We start from the raw sequence: 21763 nt of genomic DNA, 5'->3' as shown, positions 1-21763 counted from the left end.
AATTAGTAAAGCCATCTGCTGAAAGAGTAGTGGCCCATCTGCCTAAGAACGTTGTTCCCTTAATTTTTATGAAAAATACCTGCCTTTGCTGGTCCTTGTCTAATTAACTTCTCTCGTCACAGAATGTGATATACACAGCTTTGTTTATATACCTCTGAGAACTGTAGATTTATATGTATGTAACAAATACATAAAAAGAACCAGTCATTTTTTTTCGCACATCTGATTTACTCCTGAGATCTCAACTTAGTTTATCATAACCTGCGCACATGTGAATGTGGGAGCAGAACAGTGAGGCTGTGCACTGGATCGTGGAACACTCGGTGCTTCCTTTTGTCCTCAGTCAGGGTTTCTGCATATAGAAAACGACTTTTGATAAACCCACTCCATTTCCTTTTAGGTCTGTAATGCTGTCACTCCCTGAAAATTGATGATGTAGTAAGTTCCAGTCTATCACTTATCTGAGATGAGCATGACTGCTGTCATGATAAAAATGAGCACTGTTGCATTCTCACGATCTTGTCTAGACTGACGGAAGACACTTATGCTTTATTATCAACTAAATATCTGATATGTGCAAGTATTATCTATACATCTGTTTTTCCTTCCATCAGGCATTATCTAGCACAATGCCTTGCTCTTGCTAGATACCTACTGAATATTTATTGCATATAAGACAGAATGAATGCATGTGCATAAAGCAAAACATTTGTAAGTAGTTGAAGAGCGCAAATGTTATTTGTATGCATTTACAGACAAAAACCTGCCCCAGGAACAGAAATATTCATGTCTTCTAAAGTGTAGGTGTTTCAAACTCCTTGCTTACTATCCTCCTAGCCATTGGCTGTCCAACTAATGGCAACATTACTGCTGTTGAAAAATATAATGAAGAATAAATGCAGAGTGGAATAGGGAATTAAGATTCCTTTTCTCTATTAGGCTGTTGTGTAATGGGAAAAGACAAGAGATGACAAAAATTAAAGAATAACCTAGAAACTCAGGAAATTAGAGGATGAGTTTGTATTGAGATCTAATAAGTAACTCTGAGAACTTAGTTCTTCTGCAAGAGAGTTCCATTGACATTGATAAGTAGGCTTTATTATTGTTGTTTGTTTGTATTTCTGCACAATGGTCACATGGATAAAGTCTAGTTGAATGCAAGAATAGAAAAACACTGTGAAATTAGACCAATTTTAGGCCAGTCTGAAAAAAGTACATTTTTCTACCCCGTTGTTTTTTAAATTCTGTGATATCTAATGATGTGTTCGGCCTTATAATAGATTGTTCAGTTCCATCATTAATATAACTTCTTTTTATCCTATCCTTTATTCATGTATAAAGTGAATCAACAGAAAAGCTATACAACCACGGTCTTTAATTTTGGATCTTAATATTTTTTGGAAATGGTGATACTATAATGAAAACGTCTTAGGAAAGTAAAATTTTCTACTTTTACAAACTGTTTTCAAAATAATCTGCAAGATTTGTCTCATTTTTATATGTCTGATAAACTTGTGTGAGCATTTGCTCTTAGTCAACTGAATAAAGTAATGAAATATATTCTAAATCTCTCACATTCGATTTTTCTATTACTTTTCAATCATTCTTTCCTTTACAATCATTAGCCAGTATTTATCTTGTAAATGCAAAGGCTACTTGGGAAAGGATCTGAACAATTTTGATGTCTTTTGATAAATATTCTTCTTATAACTCGGGGACTAATCCTGCTCCTCCTAGCTCTTATGTTTACTGAAGAGACTATTACTATTTAACTTTCAACAAAATTGCTAGAACATGGAGAGGCCACTATAAATATATCTTTATCTATAGCATTTAACTGTGTAGAAATTAATTTCTCTCTGTGATGAATAACACTAAATAATCTTGACAATATAAAATCACACAGTTATAATGAAAGAATATATCACAGTGGATCAATTCTGTTTTGTGTTTAAGTAAGGGCAAAGGCATGGATATCTTTATTTAAATGAAAACAAGAGTGTGCTTTTTACAAAGAGATCTAACAAAAGAAAGGTCCACTGAGAATGACAACAATGCATTTATTTTATCTATGCTTCATGGGGACAGACAGTTATGCAACTATATGTGAAACTCTTATCTCTTCTCCAGAAGTGCCATCACTTTTCATGAAAGTATTTGTCATTGTACCATGGAATTCAAGCCATTTGTTTGCATGAGATACTGATTAACTGTGACTTTATTGTTGCCATTAAACCTTATGAACAGGAAAACATTACAGAAAGAATTAAATACTCTTATCTGATGTTGAAACTGACAAACATCTCTAAGTATGCACAAGGGAAAACAGTTGTACTATTGTTCTTGTTTGAAAGACACTGAAGCGTTCTGTCTATCATACTTTTCTTATGGACTCAGATTTGCCAAGTTAGATAAATTATGCAAGATGCAGTGCTGCATGTTTTAATCTTTGTTATGTAGCATTCTTTGGAGGACAAGTAGAAATTAGATAATGGTGTTAACATGACTTTGTTATTCTGCAAAGGTTAGGAGAATTAGAAGAAAAATCTTTCTAGATGTAAATTTGAAGTCATTCTTCATAATATTTAACATTAGTTTATTTTTTGACTAATTTATTGTTTAACATTAGTCCAAATTAACAAAAAATTGGCCCTTGCTTTAATATTTTTCTGACAGTTATTTAACCAGTTCTTTAGAAATCCTCAATTCTTCAGAAATTCAACTTCAATACTAAGATAGGGCATAATTATAATAACGTGTCTACAGATATAGAAAACATTTTTACCCCATAATTTCCCACATTCCATATAGTATTAGAAAAAGATAAACAACTCAGATGCATAAATTTGTTCAAAAAATGATTCACAATCTCACCCAAGAGACTATTACTGTTTGTAAGCATCATTTCCTCCTATGAAGTAAGTGCTGTATGTTAACTAATCATAGGCTCCATTTGTGAGTTAGTGTCCAATGTATAAGTACCCATATCCAATTGATCAGCATGAGTTAGATTTGGAAAGTCAGAAAAAAAAATACTTTAAAGTCATGGCTCTAAATATTTAGTCAGAGCTAATAACACTATGAAAATTACTGGTATTGGATGTAGGAAATAATAAATGTGCTTTTTGCAAGAACTATTTATTTTATTGACTTTTCACCATTTATATATGTATCTTGGGAGTAATGATATGCAAAATCATTCTTGCTTTATTATCTATGAATATTGATAAATGACAAATTATTAAAAGAAAATGTGAATGTATAAATGAGTATTTAGATCATTTTGTTTCCAGTCTTCTCTCCTAAGCCTGCTCTGGGTTTATTCTGTGACAACACAAGTGACAGTTCCTGTAATCATTGGACATGCCCCCTTTACAGCGACTAGATCTAAATATCACGTCACTACTGCTTAAATATAAATACTTGGGGCGGGGGGTGAGTCCTTTAAAATTCTTCTGTTTTAAAGCTCAATATGAGCCCATATGACTTAAATATATGTACAGTACTTCTATATTAGTTTTAAAATATTGGTGTTATGATGTGCCCACACTTCCTAATCAGGTTATTGGTGTCTTTTTGTTCTCCCCTTTTATTCAGTCAAAGCCATAATAGTTGCTGTCATGTTGGTGTTTCTTACAGGCTGTGGAGTGGGAGTGTGATGAGGCGACCAAGAAGGCCTGTTACAGCAAGGGCAAATCAGAGGTAAGGAGGGCGCGGTTGTGGGCGGCCATCAGCTCTTCGAAGGATTGAACATAAAGCATGCTAATATGAAGGCTATTCCTGATTGTGCTGCCATGTAAAAAAAGCAAAATTTGAAATATATGTACAGCAAGTTCTCCAGGTTTTAACATTGGTTTCCAAAAGGGATTTAGAACATAAGAACAGATCTAACTTGCACTCTCAGTTATTAGACTAAGCTGTGAAATGAATTGGTTATAATATCATTTAGAATAATATGGGCCTGAATTTTTAAAATAATACTTTAATTTTCCCCAGTTTTGTCTTACAGCTAACTCTAGTAAATAACTATATGGTATCTAAAATAATGGCATCAAAACTGACTTGAGCCCTGGCTGAGGTGTTCAGTAGATAGAGTGTCATCCCTTGGTGCCCAGGTTGTGGGTTCGATCCCCAGTCAGGGCACATACGAGAAGAGGCAACCAATGATCGCACAACTAAGTGGAGCAATGAGTTGATGCTTCTCTCTCTCTTTCTCTCTGTCCCCCTATCCCTTCCTCTCTCTCAATTCAATGTATAAAAATCTTAAATTTTTTTTTGAGATTTCTTTATAACTAATCTTAATATATTTTTAAAATAAGCACTCTCTCCACAAGAAAATCTACAGTTCCAAGTCCCTAAAGAACATATTATAGCTATGGCTGGAAGTGGACGTTTGAGCCACTTTGCCCATGGCAGTAGCTGCACACAGTTGGCTGGCCTGAGAAGAGGCTTAGTATGGAGATTCCTACTTCCAAGAAAGTCTTGTGTTTCTAAGAAAATGATACTGGATCATCCTGAGGAAATAATTCTGCCGCTGGTTCTTAGGCTCATTATGTCCCATTGTGTCAGTGATCATCTTACTTTATTGGAGCAAGGGCTTTCCAATATGAATCACACTTTGGGTTGCGGAAGAAAGTCAATCCACCAAGAGCAGCAAAGAGGGCTCACTCTATCAATATCAACTGTGGTCCCAGGGCAAATGGAGAGGTCACTAGGAAAACATCCTCACAGCACCTACATTTGTAAAAGACTGTCCTGCACTTTATTTTACCCATTTTCATTGCCTGTTTCTCTGTCTTTGAACTCAACTGTTATGAGGGTCAGACACAAAGCTAAGTCTCAGCAAACTTAGTCACCGGGTTTCCCAAAGCTGTATACAGAACTAGGAAAAAGGAAGAGAAGGATGAAGAAAATACAATTTTAGCCAGGGAAACACTTGGGGACAAAGAAAAAAGAACGGCTACTTACCAGAAGATCTCTAACCTCAGAAAATGCCTCTGAAATAAATCATCGGAGACACAAAAGCACAGGAAGAATTAGAGGTAATACCAGGTTACAAAGATTCAGCATACTATTTCTTAAAATACCCTACCCCCAAATAAATATGTAATAAATATTTATATATAAATTTACTTACCTCAGTTACATTATTGAATTTGTATAGATTATCTATAAGTATTTTGAAAATTCCTTTCTAGATGACTTTCTTTCTCCTCCCTCTAACATTTACATGTCTTGATATGATAGATGTATTGTACTTCTGCTCCTCATTTGCTAGAGCGTAGGGAGTTCTTCAAATAAGACCAGCAGTGCGGAGGAGTGAAATGTGGGGAATCACATTTACCTGGGGCTGGGTTGGAAAAAATTGCCTTTTCTTTCTACTAGCAAGATTCACTGATGGTAAACAACGACCTTTCTTTCCATGGTTCTAATGCCAACAACCTCCCCTTTGCCAGGTATATTTGGTGCCTTCCAGGGCCCCAGGGTACTGTCTGATGACCTTGTTCCTAGTTAGCATCTTTGTTGCCTTCTTATATGGCACCTGACTCTAGACCATCTGATGAGATACCCGAGCCCAACTCTAGGGGCTCAGAAGGGGCGGAAGCAAGGCAGCTTCTGTAAAAGGAACAGTTGCAACTATTTCACATCTTTGTGTGGTAGTATTATGAAAACTGACACAGATTTACAAAGTTTCCCTTCTTTCTAAAATAAAAAGAACAATGCAGAATATGACATCTCAAAAATGCGAAAAATGCCAGCCATTTTGACTGAAGTCAGTTTTTTTCCTACACTAAGAAAAAGTGTTCTGTGCTGCTCCACACAAGGCATCTTACTGCGGAGCCGGGAATGTGAAGCGTGGATGAGGGGCTGGGTCTGTGGAGGGTGCGCCTCCGCCAACGCACTTCTGATGGGAACAGTCTCAGCGGGCTGCAGAGCAGGCGAGGGGCAAGATGAAACATTTCTTCTTGTTTCCCTGGGATTGCTGGGACGGATACCAATATCGTTTTATGTATAGTTCATTCCAGTGACAATTTAGGAAATCAAGGTCAAGGAAATGTCCCCAAATCTTTGATTTGGGCGTGTTTGAAAGGAAATTGAGGCACTGGGACTGCTCATTTTTCCTGAGTTTTGAGTTCTGTTTTATTTATACAATTTTCAGCTCACTTTGGAGAATGGGAGTGACTTTGCTGCAATGACTTCAACATTCCATGGCTATAAAGGGGGAAAATGAATCTGTTTTTATGAATTTCAAATCCTTTTATAATAAAATCTGTTGCATTTATTTCTTTTTGAAATACTGTTATTGAAATCAGCTTTGAGAATGATTTAAATGTCTTTTACACAAATATTATTTTAAACATAAATAGTCAATTCTCTGGTGATATAACAAGGGTTCCTTGTCTGCTTGGGGTTATTCTGTCTGAGCCAAAGCCCTTCCCACCATCCATGACCTTTAGGAACTTCACAAAGGAAACACAACTGATTATTAAGGGAATGAAAGAGCTGCTTTATGATATGTTGCACTTTATAATTTTCAAAAGTGTCTTGTTCATGATCTCATTTCAGTACTTTTAACACCAAGCTCCTAGAATTATGTTGCTAGTTAGTGGGAGAGTTTTGATTAGGACCCAGGGCTTTGTGTATTGTTCCTCCTGCTGTGTCCTGTGGTCCTGCCCCCAGCTCTTCAAACTTAGCAAAGTAGAGTTAAATTCCATGGAAGTGAGAAAAGAAAAACATGACACCATCTTGCCTGGGAACCTGGTGGCATCAGGGTTGAAACTTGACATTTTCACCTGAATTGCCAGTATTTGGAAAGCTATGAGTTAATCAATACCCATGGTATATAAACTACAGACCTACCTTTAGCCTATATAATTTCTTCAAAAATTGAGGATTCTTTAGATTAGATACAAACAGCCTGTGCAGATTACACACACCAATTTTTTTTTTTATATTGAGGTTCCCAAACAAGTTTTTCATGAACTCAACTTCATTGAAAATAGTCATATTGTATAAATATAAATATATAAATTACATTTTAATTTATTAATACACTGTGTCTTATATAACAATTTTAATATATATGTATATATACATAGCCATATGTTTGTAGACATACTTCTATATCTATATGTATATGTATATATCAAATATCTGTCTACAGAGGTAGACAAAAGTAGACTTACAGTTGTTTGTATAGAAAAAGACATGCAGGTTATTATCATTACAATAGCTTAATAAACTCAAAAGAATCTCACAATAGTGCAGGGCACATAGGTACAATCTCGTAAATTCTCAGATTTCCAGCCTTCATTATTTACACATTCTTGTAGTCTTTGAAAATCAGTAAACAAACCTGAATTTCAGTGACCTGCTTGGGTTACCCACACTACCTCCTGAGTTGGTTGTAGTCGAACTTACTTTTGCCCAACCCTGCATTTATATATACCTCTGTAATATGTATGCACCTTTATACATATGAAATGCACATGGATGTCATATATATTTATATCTGATTGGAAGACATGATTTTTCAAGATCCACCTGGTAATCATGACTTTGCTTGGTGTACCTTGAACCTAAAAGGCACATTTAATTGCTCTAAATTTCTCCTTGGGTGCTCACTTTGAATGCTCACTAAGGTAATGAATGCATCATGAAGAGACAGGCATACTGCTTTCAGTGGGAGCTCTGTGATTAACATAAATGCTGTCAGGCCCTGGCCCTCCTCACTCCTCCCTAAAATTGATGGGTTTGGTGATGAGCTGGGTGTTGCTGAGGCATCTACGCTGTTTACAGTTAATCTTTCTACACAATTACAGTCTTTCTTCAAGCAGAACATAACTCTTTGAAAGGAAAATGCTGAAATGCTGTAAGGCAAAACCAATTAATTCATTAAGAAGATGGTCCTAAAATATATATTTTCTCTTTCGGGGTGAGACCTTACGTCCTTGAGACTGAGTGAGCCTCGGCCAGTCTCATCTCAAAGCTTTCAGCTAGTCAGCAACTATGCATCTTGGCTATCAATTCAAATAATACTTTGAATTACTTTGAAGTCAAGGGCAGGTTGACCAGCCTGCAAGAGCGCAGGCACACATGGGTCATTTTAATGTCCAAGTGGTATTATCACAATGTAGATAGATGGCTCTCATTATCAACAACAGAAGCCATGTGGTGGCAGGCTGCTATTGGCCTTGGATATGAGCATTGTGACTTCTTAGAAAACCAGAATTCATTAAATTCCCTTCAAACATTTTGAAGATGGGATAAAGGAAAATATGTTCTTAGATGAGAAAAAAAAATCAAAGACATTTAGATTTATAAGAGAAAGCTATAATGGAATCTCATCAATGGGCTTCTATATGACGTCCATATTTTAAAATGAGTGATTCTATACAGTCCTACCAAGTTCAGCTAACCCATGTGAAGAGCTCATTTATAGCAGAGACTTACAAAGAAGATTTCCAGCAGATTTTTTATAGGAAAATTTGGGTCTTAGGATCACCACCAGGAGGAGACTATATTACCAAGCCTGGCACATAGACTATTTCATTCATTCTTAATTTTGACTCTTTTCATTTCTAAATTTAGCTTCTGCTCAAAAGCTAACTACCCCCACTTCCTCCCATTTCTATGCTTTTATATTCTGTTTTATTTCAACTTGCCCCAATCCCTCTTCAAAAAAGAAGAAAAACACAAGAAGTTTTTATTCTAAGTGTGTTTTCAAATTTAAGTTTCACATTGACTGCTTCTAGGATCAGTCGAGACAGTTTGTAAGTTAAACCCAAGAGAACTTCTAAGTGAGAAGAATAGGAAAAATCTGAGATGAGCCAAACCAGACTTTGGAGCAGAAGTTTCACTCTTGACAGTTAAAAAGAAACTACCACCTGCCTGCCTCCCAAGGTTTCTCTTGTAGGACATGTGATTTTGCATGCTGAACTCATCTAGACCATTACCTTCCTTAGATCCCATTTATCATATGCAAGTCTGGATTTCATAGTGTTGGCTCTTCCTTCATCGTTTTAGAAGAAAACTACACAAACTTCCATGTCTGATCATTTTGCTTCCTGACATTTACCTTCTTCCTTCCTATATTAGGATTAGGAGCTGAGCTACAGAAAGCTCGTCACAGGGTATTGACCTTCCTCTGAGAGCAGAGCTGCCCAGTGCATTCTCCAGTGGTCCTGATGACCAGACCTGGTTTAAAACAAAACAAAACAAAACAACAGCAGCAACAACAGAAAAAAAAACCCTCTTTGCTAATTCAAATAATATTGTTTCCTTCTTCATTTACTTATTTTCCAAGATTTAAAAAGAATTACCAGCTATATTTGCCCTGCCTCCCTGCACAGGTCTGCACCCTGGCTATCACATTCTCTAACCATCCTTCTAGTTCTTCCCCAAGTTCCTGATGGGCCTTCGGGAATGTTAATAACCTAAAAGTCCTATTTTCACTTTGTCTTTCTATAGGGAGATTAAGATAAACACCACCTTTGTTATCTTGATTGTTTTTCTTCCCATAATTGATTAGAGGCACTTTGCTTCCTCTTCACCAGAGCTGTGGAATTCAGCCTTGAGATCACATCTTTTCAATCTCCAGGATTCTCTTAGAATAATTTGCCCTTGACCTTATTCATGGTTAATTAGGATTGCCTCTAGCACATTTCTATCTTGTGTTAGTCTCTTGCTTCAACAAAACAAACAAAAATTTCTGTATATCTTGACTCATTCTTTTCTTTTTTGACTCATTCTTCAATGACTTCTAAAAGCAACAACAGAAAACAAACAAAATCTCCGCCTCTCTCGACTGTGTGTAATTCTCCATCTAATTCTTTATTATAGTGTCATTTTTTGTGTCTGTTTATATGCCTCAAGCCCTCTTGTCCTGGTGTTCTCCAGGGTGTTTTTTTGGACACTCCCTCAGACAAGCTGAGGCTATGTGTTTTCACCCTCACTTTGATCCATCTTTGCAAACTCTGTGCCCCTCCTGTGCTCTGTATGCTCCCAGAACACAGAATGGGATGACAATACCATTCTTTAAAGTCTTGTTTTGTTCTCTCCAGAACTCTCCCGCCCTCTCTCCAGTCATTAAAACAAAACAGAACAACAACAACAACAAAACACGCCTTCCCATCTGGTGCACCTTTCTCACTTTCCCGATTTACTGTCTACTGTTTACACTCATTTCTTAATTCTTCTGATATTAACTTAGATCTTTTAATGTGTGGTTTTCTTTCCTCAAAGTGTCTTCAGATTGACATCCAATGGTTACTTGTTACTTTGATTGCTTGTATTAGTATTAGGAGACTTACATACCCTTGATATTTCATTTTATAATTAGAAAGCAAATTCAAATAGCTTAGCTCTTCTCAATGTCACGGCCAGGCCGCCAGCAGACTGAGTATGGCAGGTCAGCATGTCACGGAGGCTGGGGTTCCACTTGAACAAGCATTGCTGTGCCATTAAGTCCCGATCTCCCTGGCTTTGGACTCTGTGACTCATCTCATCTTGTCATCTCCTGGGTCCAGCTGGTTGGTTAGGGCTCACATCCTGTTGATTTGCTCGATCCTGGCTTTGCGTTTTCATACCTTCCACCTGGTCCAGGCACTGGATGAGGAGGGACTGAATTATGGAAGTGATTTTTTTTCCTGTCTTCGAACTACAGTCTCTCTCCCTTCTGTTAGCTTCCACATTGATTTCCCAGTGGTCTAAAATCACGAGCATCAGAGCAGATTCAGAACTTTATGCAGGAACATCAGAATGAAATGCAAACTCCTCAGCCTGGCACAGCTGGCCTGTGTCTGGCTCCCCAGCTTGTGTTGGCTCTTACATACAAAACGAAAACACCATCATTTCTCTATTCAGGGTGTCTTGGGAAGTCTGTACCCCTGTCTGTAGTTAGTGTCCTTTCCATCCTTTGCTTAGTAAAATCTTGCAATGTCAGATAGTACCTCCTCCAGGAAGCCTCACTAAATCCTACTCTTCCTCTGATATTTATGTTAGGTGTTACCTCTTCTGGGAAGTCTTCATCCACCTCCTTTTTCCTTTCCTCAGTAGTTAGTAATATGTTGTCCTTCTATGGCCAACTCTAAAGTAATTGTTATGGCCAGTACTTCCATTTTTCTGTTAACCCTTTACGTAGTATGAACTTTCATGCATATCCTCATGCCTCCTGACCATCCAGTGTATGATTGTACATGTGTAAGGCAACATTAAAAAAAGGCAAATGTATGTTCTTCTTGTTTCCATACTTGGTTATGAAACAAACATGATTTTAAGTTAATAAAACTATAACTGGAACTAATCTCATTTTTTGAAAAAAAAAATCACTCCCGGGGGTCAGCAAGTATGAAAAAAACTCACTGCTCAAAGGGTTAAGAGACCAGATTGTGACCTTCAGCATAGTGGTTACTGAAAAGTGTCTGATGGTAAATGCTTGCTCCAAGTCTATGCATGTCTCTGACCATACCCCAGATTTTCTGCGAATGCTTTGAAACTAAGAAATATTCAGCTCTGAGTCGTCCCACCACATGGGCTTTCCTTCCATATGTTTCAGACAGCCTTTCTTTGTTAGTTGTGTTTTTATTTGTCCATCAAAGAATCAAAAATGTTAATAAAGTGTTGCTATTTATGTAATGCAGTTTGAGAACTTAATGTAAAACTTGTTCAATCTGTATACAGTTTCACATGTGACCTTCACATTTGGAGAAGCATTTACCATGTTTTTTCAAAGTCTTAGAGATGTTCTCGGAGATACTGTATTATAAACAGCATTGAATATGTTCTTTTTATTTACTTTTCTAATACATGTCAAAGGCAACTTGTGGTTTATATTGATAGCAGATATAATTCAAAATGAAAGCATATTCATGAAAAGAAGATACAATTTTAACTGAACATTGTATACTGTGTTGAGCAAGCATGCAGATAGGTTATTTAATAGTTTTGTTATATTTTGCTCACTATCTGAGAGGTTTCTTTCTTTTTTTTTGTGGTAAGTTAATATTTAATTTATTAACCAAACAGATTTTATTTATAGTCACTACTTCCTTTTGTGCTGAGGTCTTGTTAATGCATTTCTCATGATTTTTTTTTTCCAGGATGAATGTCAGAACTATATCCGGGTGCTTTTGGTGGGTGGCGACCGCTTATTTACCTGTGGGACCAACGCTTTCACACCCATCTGCACGAACCGCACGGTATGGCTTTGTGTTGAGAGTTGACAAAATGTAATAGCAGGAAAATCCAAATCTTCCATTAAGATACTACTGTTTTTGTACTTATTTTCTCCAACAAATGGCTCTTTAATTCAAAAAACATCTTTTGTCAATTTGAATAAATATTTGATGTATATTGATTTATTCCTAATCACAACTCTCAATTATGTAAAAAACTGGAAGTAACCATAGTTTATATATATATATAATAAACATAAATAGGTTTCTAAACTATTTCTACCAGCTTTCCCCCACACCAGTGACTCTAAACATTAATCGTAAACATACTCTTTTTTTTTTTCTTATTCTGCTTTACCACTGGAGATACTGTTAAGTATTAAGGTGGCCTAAATCACAACCCAGTCGAACAGAGATTAACAATTGGATAAGAAGAGTGACAAAAACTTAAAGCAAGGAAACAAACAACTGGAACTCTAGCACAGTAGTTATAACCGTTCTTCTGTCTTTCAAGCTCTCATTACTGACAGGGATTTTCAGCGAGAGCAGCAGGGTTATCAAAGCACACATGTCGTCCTGCCAATTCGGGATATTCATTTGATCTTCTTGAGGGAACATAATGGAGAACTATCATCAGGTTAATTACCTGGTTGCACAACTTCTGTCAAAACCAGAATTTATCATCAGCTTAATGTTCATTAGTTTTGAATTTAAATGGAGTTGTTGGGCTTGACCAGGCAGTGGTGCAGTGGATAGAGCATTGGACTGGGATGTGGAGGACCCAGGTTCGAGACCTCGAGGTCGCCAGCTTGAGTGCAGGCTCATCTGGTTTGAGCAAGGCTCACCAGCTTGAGCCCAAGGTCTCTGGCTCAAGCAAGAGGTCGCTCGGTCTGCTGTAACCCCATGGTCAAGGCACATATGAGAAATCAATCAATGAACAACTAAGGAACTGCAATGAAGAATTGATGTTTCTCATCTCCCTCCCTTCCTGTCTGTCTGTCCCTATCTGTCCCCCTCTCTGACTCTCTGTCTCTGCCACAAAAAAATAAAATAAATGGAGTTGTTGGAAATAAAGGGAGGATGATGTAGATAAGAAGCAATGCTCACAGAGACCCTGGGTGCCACACCCTGTTCTAAGAGCCCTGTGTTGACTTAATCACTTAATCCTCACATTTACCCCATAGGTGGTTATCCTTTGGGTCCCTGTTTTATAAAAGGAGATTCTGAGGCATAAAGACTTTGAGTAACCTAACAGGGCTACAAGCCTACCTGTAGAGCAGGCAGTGGCTGTGAGTGTCCCCCACCCCGTGCTCTGTTGCCTCTCAGGAAAGAGTGGAGGAATAAGTGGACCCAAGAGTCCCTCGCTACCCAAAGAGCTTTCCTCATTCAGTGTCTGAGAGGCTGGATTCCCACCAGATGACAGCAAGACATGGCGTTGCTTCTTTAAAAAATTGAATAATTAAGATTTGGAAATTTTGGCTACATGGTGCTGTATGTAATCACACATCCTTACCTGTGAAGATAGTTCTGGCCTCTTCTTAACATGCTGATTCACTTTTATTGATAAAATTGTACATAATTCTTTACTGTGGTTTATATTTCTGTAAGTATGAAAATTGATATCTTTATTCAAGTAGAAAGATCAGTAGTGCCTCATGTATTATGAATGGAAGCCATCTAAAACAATCCAGATTTTGTGAGGATTCACTAGCATGAGGTTCTCTAACTCAGAATGGGATGATGAGAGGAGAGATGAACTCTTGGACCCTTTTTTGACCACAGCATGCAGTTTTATCAAAGGCAGAGTGTGAAAGTTTGTTGTGTTTTGTCATGAGCCCCAGAAAGCTTGTTGCCCATGCCTCATTAGACGTTCAGGCATTAACACTGTTCAAGGGCTTGCCCTGGAAATAATTGGCTTGTCTCTCTTGTCCTCACCCACAGTTGAGTAACCTGACTGAGATCCATGATCAGATCAGTGGCATGGCCCGCTGTCCCTACAGTCCCCAGCATAATTCCACGGCTCTCCTCACAGCCAGCGGGGAGCTGTACGCTGCTACAGCCATGGATTTCCCGGGACGCGATCCCGCCATTTACCGAAGTCTGGGCATCTTACCTCCTCTCCGCACAGCCCAGTATAACTCCAAGTGGCTCAATGGTAAGTGTTACAGTCACTCCTGTTTCCTATCTAATAATGTGTCTGTGACGCCTGGTACCTGGTGCTCCAAAGTAAACTGTTAGTTTCTAAAGGAAAGCAAATTTTTCATTTCCTAAAAAAAATCAAAATGTAATGTGTTTGGTAATTTGTGTGTAAGGGCATCATCATATGACTCTTTGGTAATAGAAAGAGCAGTGATAAATCCAACAATGTAGACCATGAATATAGGACTCATCTGATGCTCTTGGACTTGCGCTGTTTTTTTTTATATTGTTGTTTGTAATTTAGAAAACGTGATGTTGTGTCAAAGATATCTGTTGCGCTGTGTGTATTTTCTCTTGATGTCTTTGTTATATATCTGAAAAGGGAAATCATTAGCATTTCATAGACTGTTCAGGCACTGTGTAAAAGAATGTGTGTGACTATGGGTAGCTCCAAATAGCTTGACCAACTTAGAAAGAAAGGTATCAAGTCATATAGCTAGAAGGTCGGAGTGGACATGTTTGGAGTTGCTTATACCAGCCAGCGGGGCTCAAAAGTTAAGAATGACCCCAGTCCTGTTACTGATCTCTCTGCCATCCACAGCTTGTCTGATCAGGTTGATCCTCTGCTCCTAGATATTAATTCACTGCTGCAACTTCTGGTCCTGTATCCAGAAGTGACAATATCTAGTGGAAGAAGAGCTGCATTCCTTGTGTCTTTTTTTTTTTAATCAAGGAAAATTTAGAAACCCTCAGAAAACTTTCCTTCAATTGTTGGGCTAGAACTTGGTCATCTGCTCACTATTGAGATTGGACACCATGTCCTGAGATGTGGCAGTCAAAATTCTACCCTTTGTCTATGTGTATGTTCATGTGTGAATGTGAACACACACCCATTCACAAACATACTGCTGTGAATAGATATATGTATCATATATTATCCATTTCCTCTTTTAAAAGTTTTTTATATTGATTTGAGAGAGAGAGAGAGAGAGAGAGAGAGGAAGAGAAGTACCGACTCCCTGTTCCACTTAGTTGTGCGCTTATTGGTTACTTCTTGTATATGCCCTGATTAGGAATCAAACTCACGACCTTGGTGTGTCAGGATAATAGTCTAGACATTGAGCCACCTGGTCAGGGCAGATTTCCTCACTTATTTGAGATTTTGCATTAAGGTGAAATCTTCACATTTTCATTATATACTTACTATTTAAAACTTTTAGTTCTAAAAAAGGTTTACTGGCTATTTGCCAAGTACGAGCTAATTCTATAGAGTGGAGTTTCTTCACTTCAGCACAACTGAGGTTTTGGACCTTATAATTCTTTTGGGTAGGGGAGGAGTTTTTCTGAATATCATAGGATGGTTTGCAGCATTCCTGACCTATAAAGTACTCACTAGATGCAATACCACCTACATTCATACCTTGTGACAACAAAAATTTTTAAATATTGCCTCTGATTAAGGACCACTGGTTTATACCTATTGCCTGTGAATATTTATGTGTATATGTATATGTATGCATACAACACAAGTATTTTGTTAAATAATATTTGGTCAAACCAATTATTGGCAGTTTGCTTTTTAAAGAGTTTCTTGTAGAAGAGAAAATGTTCTCGTCATGTTTTCCAGGAAGTTGAATGACTGTATACTTCCAAAGGGCAACATGGATAGATTTTTCCAAACCAAAGAGTGACTAGATTCTCTTTATTAATATTATTTCTCTTGAATTGGTTGCAACTGAACCCATCAACTCTGTGTGGAAGGTTTCCTTTTATCCCTGAAGCTTTTATCTGTGTAGCTCTAAGATCTTCCTATGTATTTGTTGATTTTTACTAATCAAGCAAAGTTTCCAGTTAAACATCAAAATTCCCCACCCAAAGGCATTGCAATTAGAGTTTGCCAAAAGCAAAGTAAAAAGTAATTAGGAACATAATCTCTTCCTTTTCCCTAAAGTGATATCTTTAAGAATATCCTAGAAAAAGAATTCAGGCATAACATGAGTTATAAGTGTTGGCTATTTCTTTACATGTGACTCTGACACTCATGGGCAGATCGGATGGTCTGCTAACCCTCTGGGTGGAATTTTCCATTTGACAGTCCGGTGGATAGAACAAGGGCCATGGATTGGTGACCCGGTACTCACTGCGGTCACCATGTGTGCCTCCATTATTTATTGAACACGGGAAGTTCTAGATTTGCAGATCACAGTGTCGTCATAGCTCCCGTGGACTGGATGGCCCTGCTTCCCTCACAGGACAGCACTCCCACTCCCTCCCTTGGCCACGCCAGGAAAGCCCTGACTCCTGGCACAGAGCAGAGAGCCTGACTGAGGGTTCCCCGTTCTTGCGTGCTCACTGTTATTCCCCCTCCTGGTTTCTACTGAGGCCATTCCTTCTTTGATCGAACCCTGAGGTATCATCATGTCTACCCCTGGTGGCCTGGCCCTGGTTTTCTGCTCTGATTGATCCTGTATCCAGGATAGATTCTGACCTCTGGCCTCCACTTAGCTCTGCTCTGTCCCCTGCTGAGACTGGGTGCAGAGTCATCTATTATCACTGATCTAATTGGAATCCACACTTGGTGCCCCATCTGCTCTTTGACCAGATGCCTTGTCTCAGTTCTTTCTGCTGTGTTCTGGAGTAATTTTCTTTTCATAGATTGTTGCTCTATCCATTATCCCTTCCTTTTTTGCCATGGCTTTAAATTTCTTTCTTAATAATGACAATCTCTTTTTATAAAAATGCTCAGACTTTTTCTTTCTTAAATGGGAGAAGAACAAATAAACCCAAACAAGCTAAAACAAACACTCTTAGTTCTGCCATGTACAGTAAGGCTTCTATTTTCCATACTTATTTAGAGATCATTAAATAATTCTCTTGTATTCTTCTCCTGAGTTTTCAACTGATTGAGAATGAAGGCCAAGGAGCCAATGAATGGAGATCAGAGAGTTGAATGTGTTCTGAACAGACCCTAGTGGGGAGCTGCAAGCAGGCTTCCTGCAGTGGGCTGGCAAGGGGACCTCTTTTTTCCTCTTGCTCCTGTCAGTCTTTACGGTCTCCTCCGTGCTCTTCTGAAATTCTGCACCAGTGCCTCTCTGACCAGCTCTCTGCTCACTAGCCAGGGTGATCTTTCCACACTATACTCCAGATCATGCCAGTTCCAGCCTTACGCCCCCTCTAACGCCTTCCCTCTTCTGGGAAAAGAACCTCCCCGCTCCCTTCCGTGGCCCTTGCAGGCTCTGTGCACATGCTCTGTGGCCGCATCTCCCCTGTGCCCTGTCTCCCTTTACCCCCCTCGTTTGCATTTTTCTCCTCACTGTGTTGTGCTCCCCCTTGGTTCGGGACTATGCTTGGTCTGAGTTGAATGCATGGCATCAGCCCACAGGCAGAGAGTGGAAGCTTTGGCGGCAGAAACACCTAAGGGTGAATGAACATTCAGCTTTGGGGATACTGATTTGTGTTCCAGTTCTCAGAAAAGTTTTCCTTTTCTGGAAACTGGGATAATGACCCACCTGACCCACTGCTTGTGAGAATAAAATGAGACACTGAAGAGATGATAAATATTAGTGTCCCGCACATGGCAACTATGTACTTGGTAAATGAAGGGAATTACTTCCCATAGTGTGATAGGATAGCTGATGTGTGGTAGGGAGGGAATGAGTGTTTGTTTGCTGAGTGAATGGTGAACAGGTTGGGCTGTGTTCCTGAATGACCTACACCTATCAGCCTTCTCTCCAGTGACTCTGACAAAGCTCCTCCCTGCCTTCTTGCTGTGCCACCTGCTGTCCCTCTGAGGCTGGCCTCTCATGACCCTTGTGTCCTGCTGGTGCCACATCCAGGTGCCCCAGGCACAGTCAGGCTCATCGCTGCCCATCTGTGCTCCCTCCACATGTGAGCAAGAGTCAGGGCTGCTGGGAGGCCATCACTCAGCTAACAGCTGCTGACAAATTATGATAAATATAGCTTATGTCTTTGTTTTGGACATTTTCTAGTTTTCCCAGCATTTTTTGTGTTCAGGAAGGAGAATTATCTCAGCAGGAGAAGCATAAAGGATAGCACTTACTAACCAGGCTCAGCAAAATTTTTGTTTGGATTCACTGCTTGTGATTAAATTGTGTGTAGGACAACTTGCTCATACACAGACGTAGTCCCTTTCCATAATTTTATTACTTATAGATCGGGCCAACTCATGTAATTACCGGTACAGCAATCACTAGATTCCTTGTGTGTCTGTACCCACACAGGGCTCGGTGTCCTCATACCCATGACTGGCTGCCAGTCACTGAGCCACTCCACTTCATCAAGCCACCCCTTCAGTGGCATTCTGGACAATGCCTGTGTTTGTATTCTATGGTTCTTAAAACAAAGTACCTTCTTCTGGTATGATCTCATATTAACTAATGATGTCTGCAATCACCCTATATCCACATTTACAAGTACTACACATTTAGATTTCAACATATACTTTTTGGGGGGATACAATTCAGCCCATAACAGTGCCCTAAATCAGGAAATGCTCTCATGTTGAAATCTTAAACTGCATCCTCTTATTTTTTGATGAGAGCCTTAATCTTCTTTCCTGTGCTGTGCATAAATCCTCACCCACCCTCAGTCTCCCCACCTCAGCTGTGTCCTCTTTCTGAGCAGTGTTATTTTCTTGTTTCCAATGAGGTCAGGACTGCGTGATTGTCCATCCTCTCAGTCCAAGACAGAGATGGTTACGCCTTTCCTCCTTCTGCTTTCCAGAGCGCTGTGATGGACAGCGCACTCATTTAAACTGCTGTCCCCTACACTCTGTGTTCCTCCCCTCGCCGTGGCCTTCAGGAAAAGGAGTGCCTGTCTCCACATGGCATTCTGGGGTAGAACTCCCGCTCATCCTGTGTCTGAGTTACTCCCTCAAAGGGCACTTGTGCCACTCAAAGAGGAACGCAGGCACAACAAAATGTGTCTTCAGGACTGAAAGTGTGTAGACAGCGGAGCAGGCCCTTTGGCTACTCCAACCTCTTGGGACCCCTACCCCTAGGACTTTAGGGGCAAACCTTCAGGCAGATGGTGTCATTGCCTATCCAGGATGTTGTCCTGCCAGGACACAGGGAACCCTGAGTAAAGACCTGCCAGGCCTCTAATCTTCCCACCACACCTCCCAGAAACCAGCATAAATACCTGGTATAGTTCCGACAGCCTTCCTTGAGCATGCTAATTCCTTTAGATTTAGTACCCAGTACTATTGTACCAGGTACAATTTCTTACTATACCACTATGACTGTACACCACTGAGTGAGTGTCCCACCTGTGCCGCTGCACCTCTGCCATGTGACCCAGGTGGCGGGACATGCCCTCGGCTGTCACTAAGGGTTGGTGTGAAGATGGAGGGTAGGGCTGGCTATGGATGTCCCCTTCGGTTACCTGCTTCTCTCTCCCAGCCTGTGTGCTCTGCTCTGCCTGTGTTTTCAGTGACTCCTGCCACATTCCCCACGCGTACTCTTGGAACTCATCAGGGACAGGGTGCCATTCCCCGGAATACTGCACCTTCTTCGTCGTGTTCCTGTGCCCATGGCGTTTATGCTGTCCTCACTTCCCCTGAATTTGCCTTCTCCCTCACTCTGGCTTTTATTTACTTCTGCCCACGTTTCAGTTTCCCCCAGACTCAGCTGGGCCTTCCATCTGCTCTTGGCCGTGCGCATGATTGTGCTCACCCCACTGTACCGGAGCTCTTGATCATTCTCCTGATCAAAACCCACCAGGGTCCTCATTTCCCCTGCAGAAGAAGCTGGCCTCCCTTCACCCCATGTCCTCACTGCAGACCTTTTGCTTCTTCTGCTCAGCCTCTTAACATTGCACTTGCCACACTGGTTCTTTCCCGTCTCTAGGGACCAGCAAACTTTTTCTATGGAGGGCTTGAGAGGAAATGCCTTTGGCTTTGCAATTTATATGGTCTCTGTTGCAGCTCTTCAGTTCAGCTATCATAACATGAAAGCAGCCATCACCAATGCACACATGAACATGTGGCTCTGTGCTCACGAAACTCTTTATCACCGGTGGATAAGATCTGAAGCGTGGGCTGTAGTTGACCAGCTTCTGTTCTTTCTGGAAAGCTCTTTTCCCCATGTAATCTGCCTGGCCAGTTCCTTTGGCTCCTTCCAGTCTTGCTTAAATGCCACTTCTCAGTGGGACCTCTTCTGACCACTTTATTTAAAATTCCACCATCTTCCACCTAGCATTCTTCCCCCTTCCCACTTTCAGGGTCGACCCTTAGCTGGTATGCTCTTTATCAGTGGTCCCCAACCTTTTTTGGGCCACAGACCAGTACCGGTCCGTGGCCTGGGGGTTGGAGACCACTGCTCTTTATTACATTATCTCTTTTCCTCCATTGGAATGAAAGTTCCTTAGTGACCAGGCTCCTCTCTTTTGTCCACTGATGTATCCCACGTGCTCTCAGCAATGATGGGTTCGCAGGAAGTATCCGATACATATGTTTTGAATACAGGAGTTAATAGATGAGTAGTTTAATTCTTTGCTTTCTTCATGAGTTTGTGAGTTTCCTTCAGGGCAGGGAGTATGTGTGAGCCATCTTCCTGTGCTCACCCTCTCAGTGCCAGAAACATACTTGAAGCTTCATTAATATTTGTTGCACAGGTAGGAGACCATGCTTCACAAAAAGCAGGAATATGAATGATGGTTGATGTTAAATAAAGGGAATGTGTGGTATTATTGTAGCCCCAAATTAAAAAAAAATAGATTTGTGTGTTTGAAACTAAGTTAGGTCTAAATATTTAAATGTGTGTGTGTGTATTTTACATTTTTTTTAACTTAATCATTTTAGAGGGGGGAGAGAGAGAGGGAGGGGAAGAGAGAGAGAAAGAGAAGAGAGAGAAGAGCAGGAAGCATCACCTGCCATATGTGCCTCGACTGGGCAAGCCTAGGGTTTTGAACCGGTGACCTCAGCGTTCCAGGTCATGCTTTATCTTCTGTGCCACTGCAGGTCAGGCAGATCTAAATATTTCTCAAAAATCTTCTTTTTGCCATTTCATTTGGACTCCAATTTTCAACTATTACTTATTCAGTCGGTTATCAGAGGAAATGCGACTAATTGGATAATGTTCTGGAGGTTTGAAGCATTGGGATTATGTGTTTGGTAGTGAATATAAGTTTTAACATTGGATTTTTCCCCTGTGCAAAAATCACTCTTAAAATAAATTTATGTTTTTAGGGAAATACCCTAACAGCTTCAATGCATTAAAGCACTGATCATTAATAACCCTTATTAAATGATTACTATAAGGCAGGATAATAAATGTTTAATGGCCAATGCTTAAAATAGAGAAGCTGTAAAAGTTGCCTTTAAAGATTTGGCAATCAAATTGGGGAAACAATAAATTCATGAAAAGGAAAAATATGACATCTGCAAATTAATAGTGTAAAAATTGAGTTTGTGGGTTCTGAGGGAACTG

At 39.7% G+C, this 21763-nt stretch overlaps 1 protein-coding gene across 1 annotated transcript in view; it reads left to right on the top strand.

The window, feature by feature from the left end:
* SEMA5A (semaphorin 5A) overlaps positions 1-21763 on the top strand; it is a 496448-nt gene that overhangs the window by 318402 nt on the left and 156283 nt on the right. The window contains exons 6-8 of the mRNA XM_066243560.1: positions 3640-3702; positions 12102-12200; positions 14118-14331. Coding sequence (XP_066099657.1) covers positions 3640-3702; positions 12102-12200; positions 14118-14331 — 376 coding nt within the window. The remainder of the gene's footprint in view (positions 1-3639; positions 3703-12101; positions 12201-14117; positions 14332-21763) is intronic.

Source organism: Saccopteryx bilineata, chromosome 1 (genome assembly GCF_036850765.1).
Source record: "Saccopteryx bilineata isolate mSacBil1 chromosome 1, mSacBil1_pri_phased_curated, whole genome shotgun sequence".
In the NCBI taxonomy this organism is placed as follows: Eukaryota; Metazoa; Chordata; class Mammalia; order Chiroptera; family Emballonuridae; genus Saccopteryx; species Saccopteryx bilineata.
Note: the sequence above shows the minus strand (reverse complement) of the source record. Positions and strands in the feature narration are given on the sequence as shown.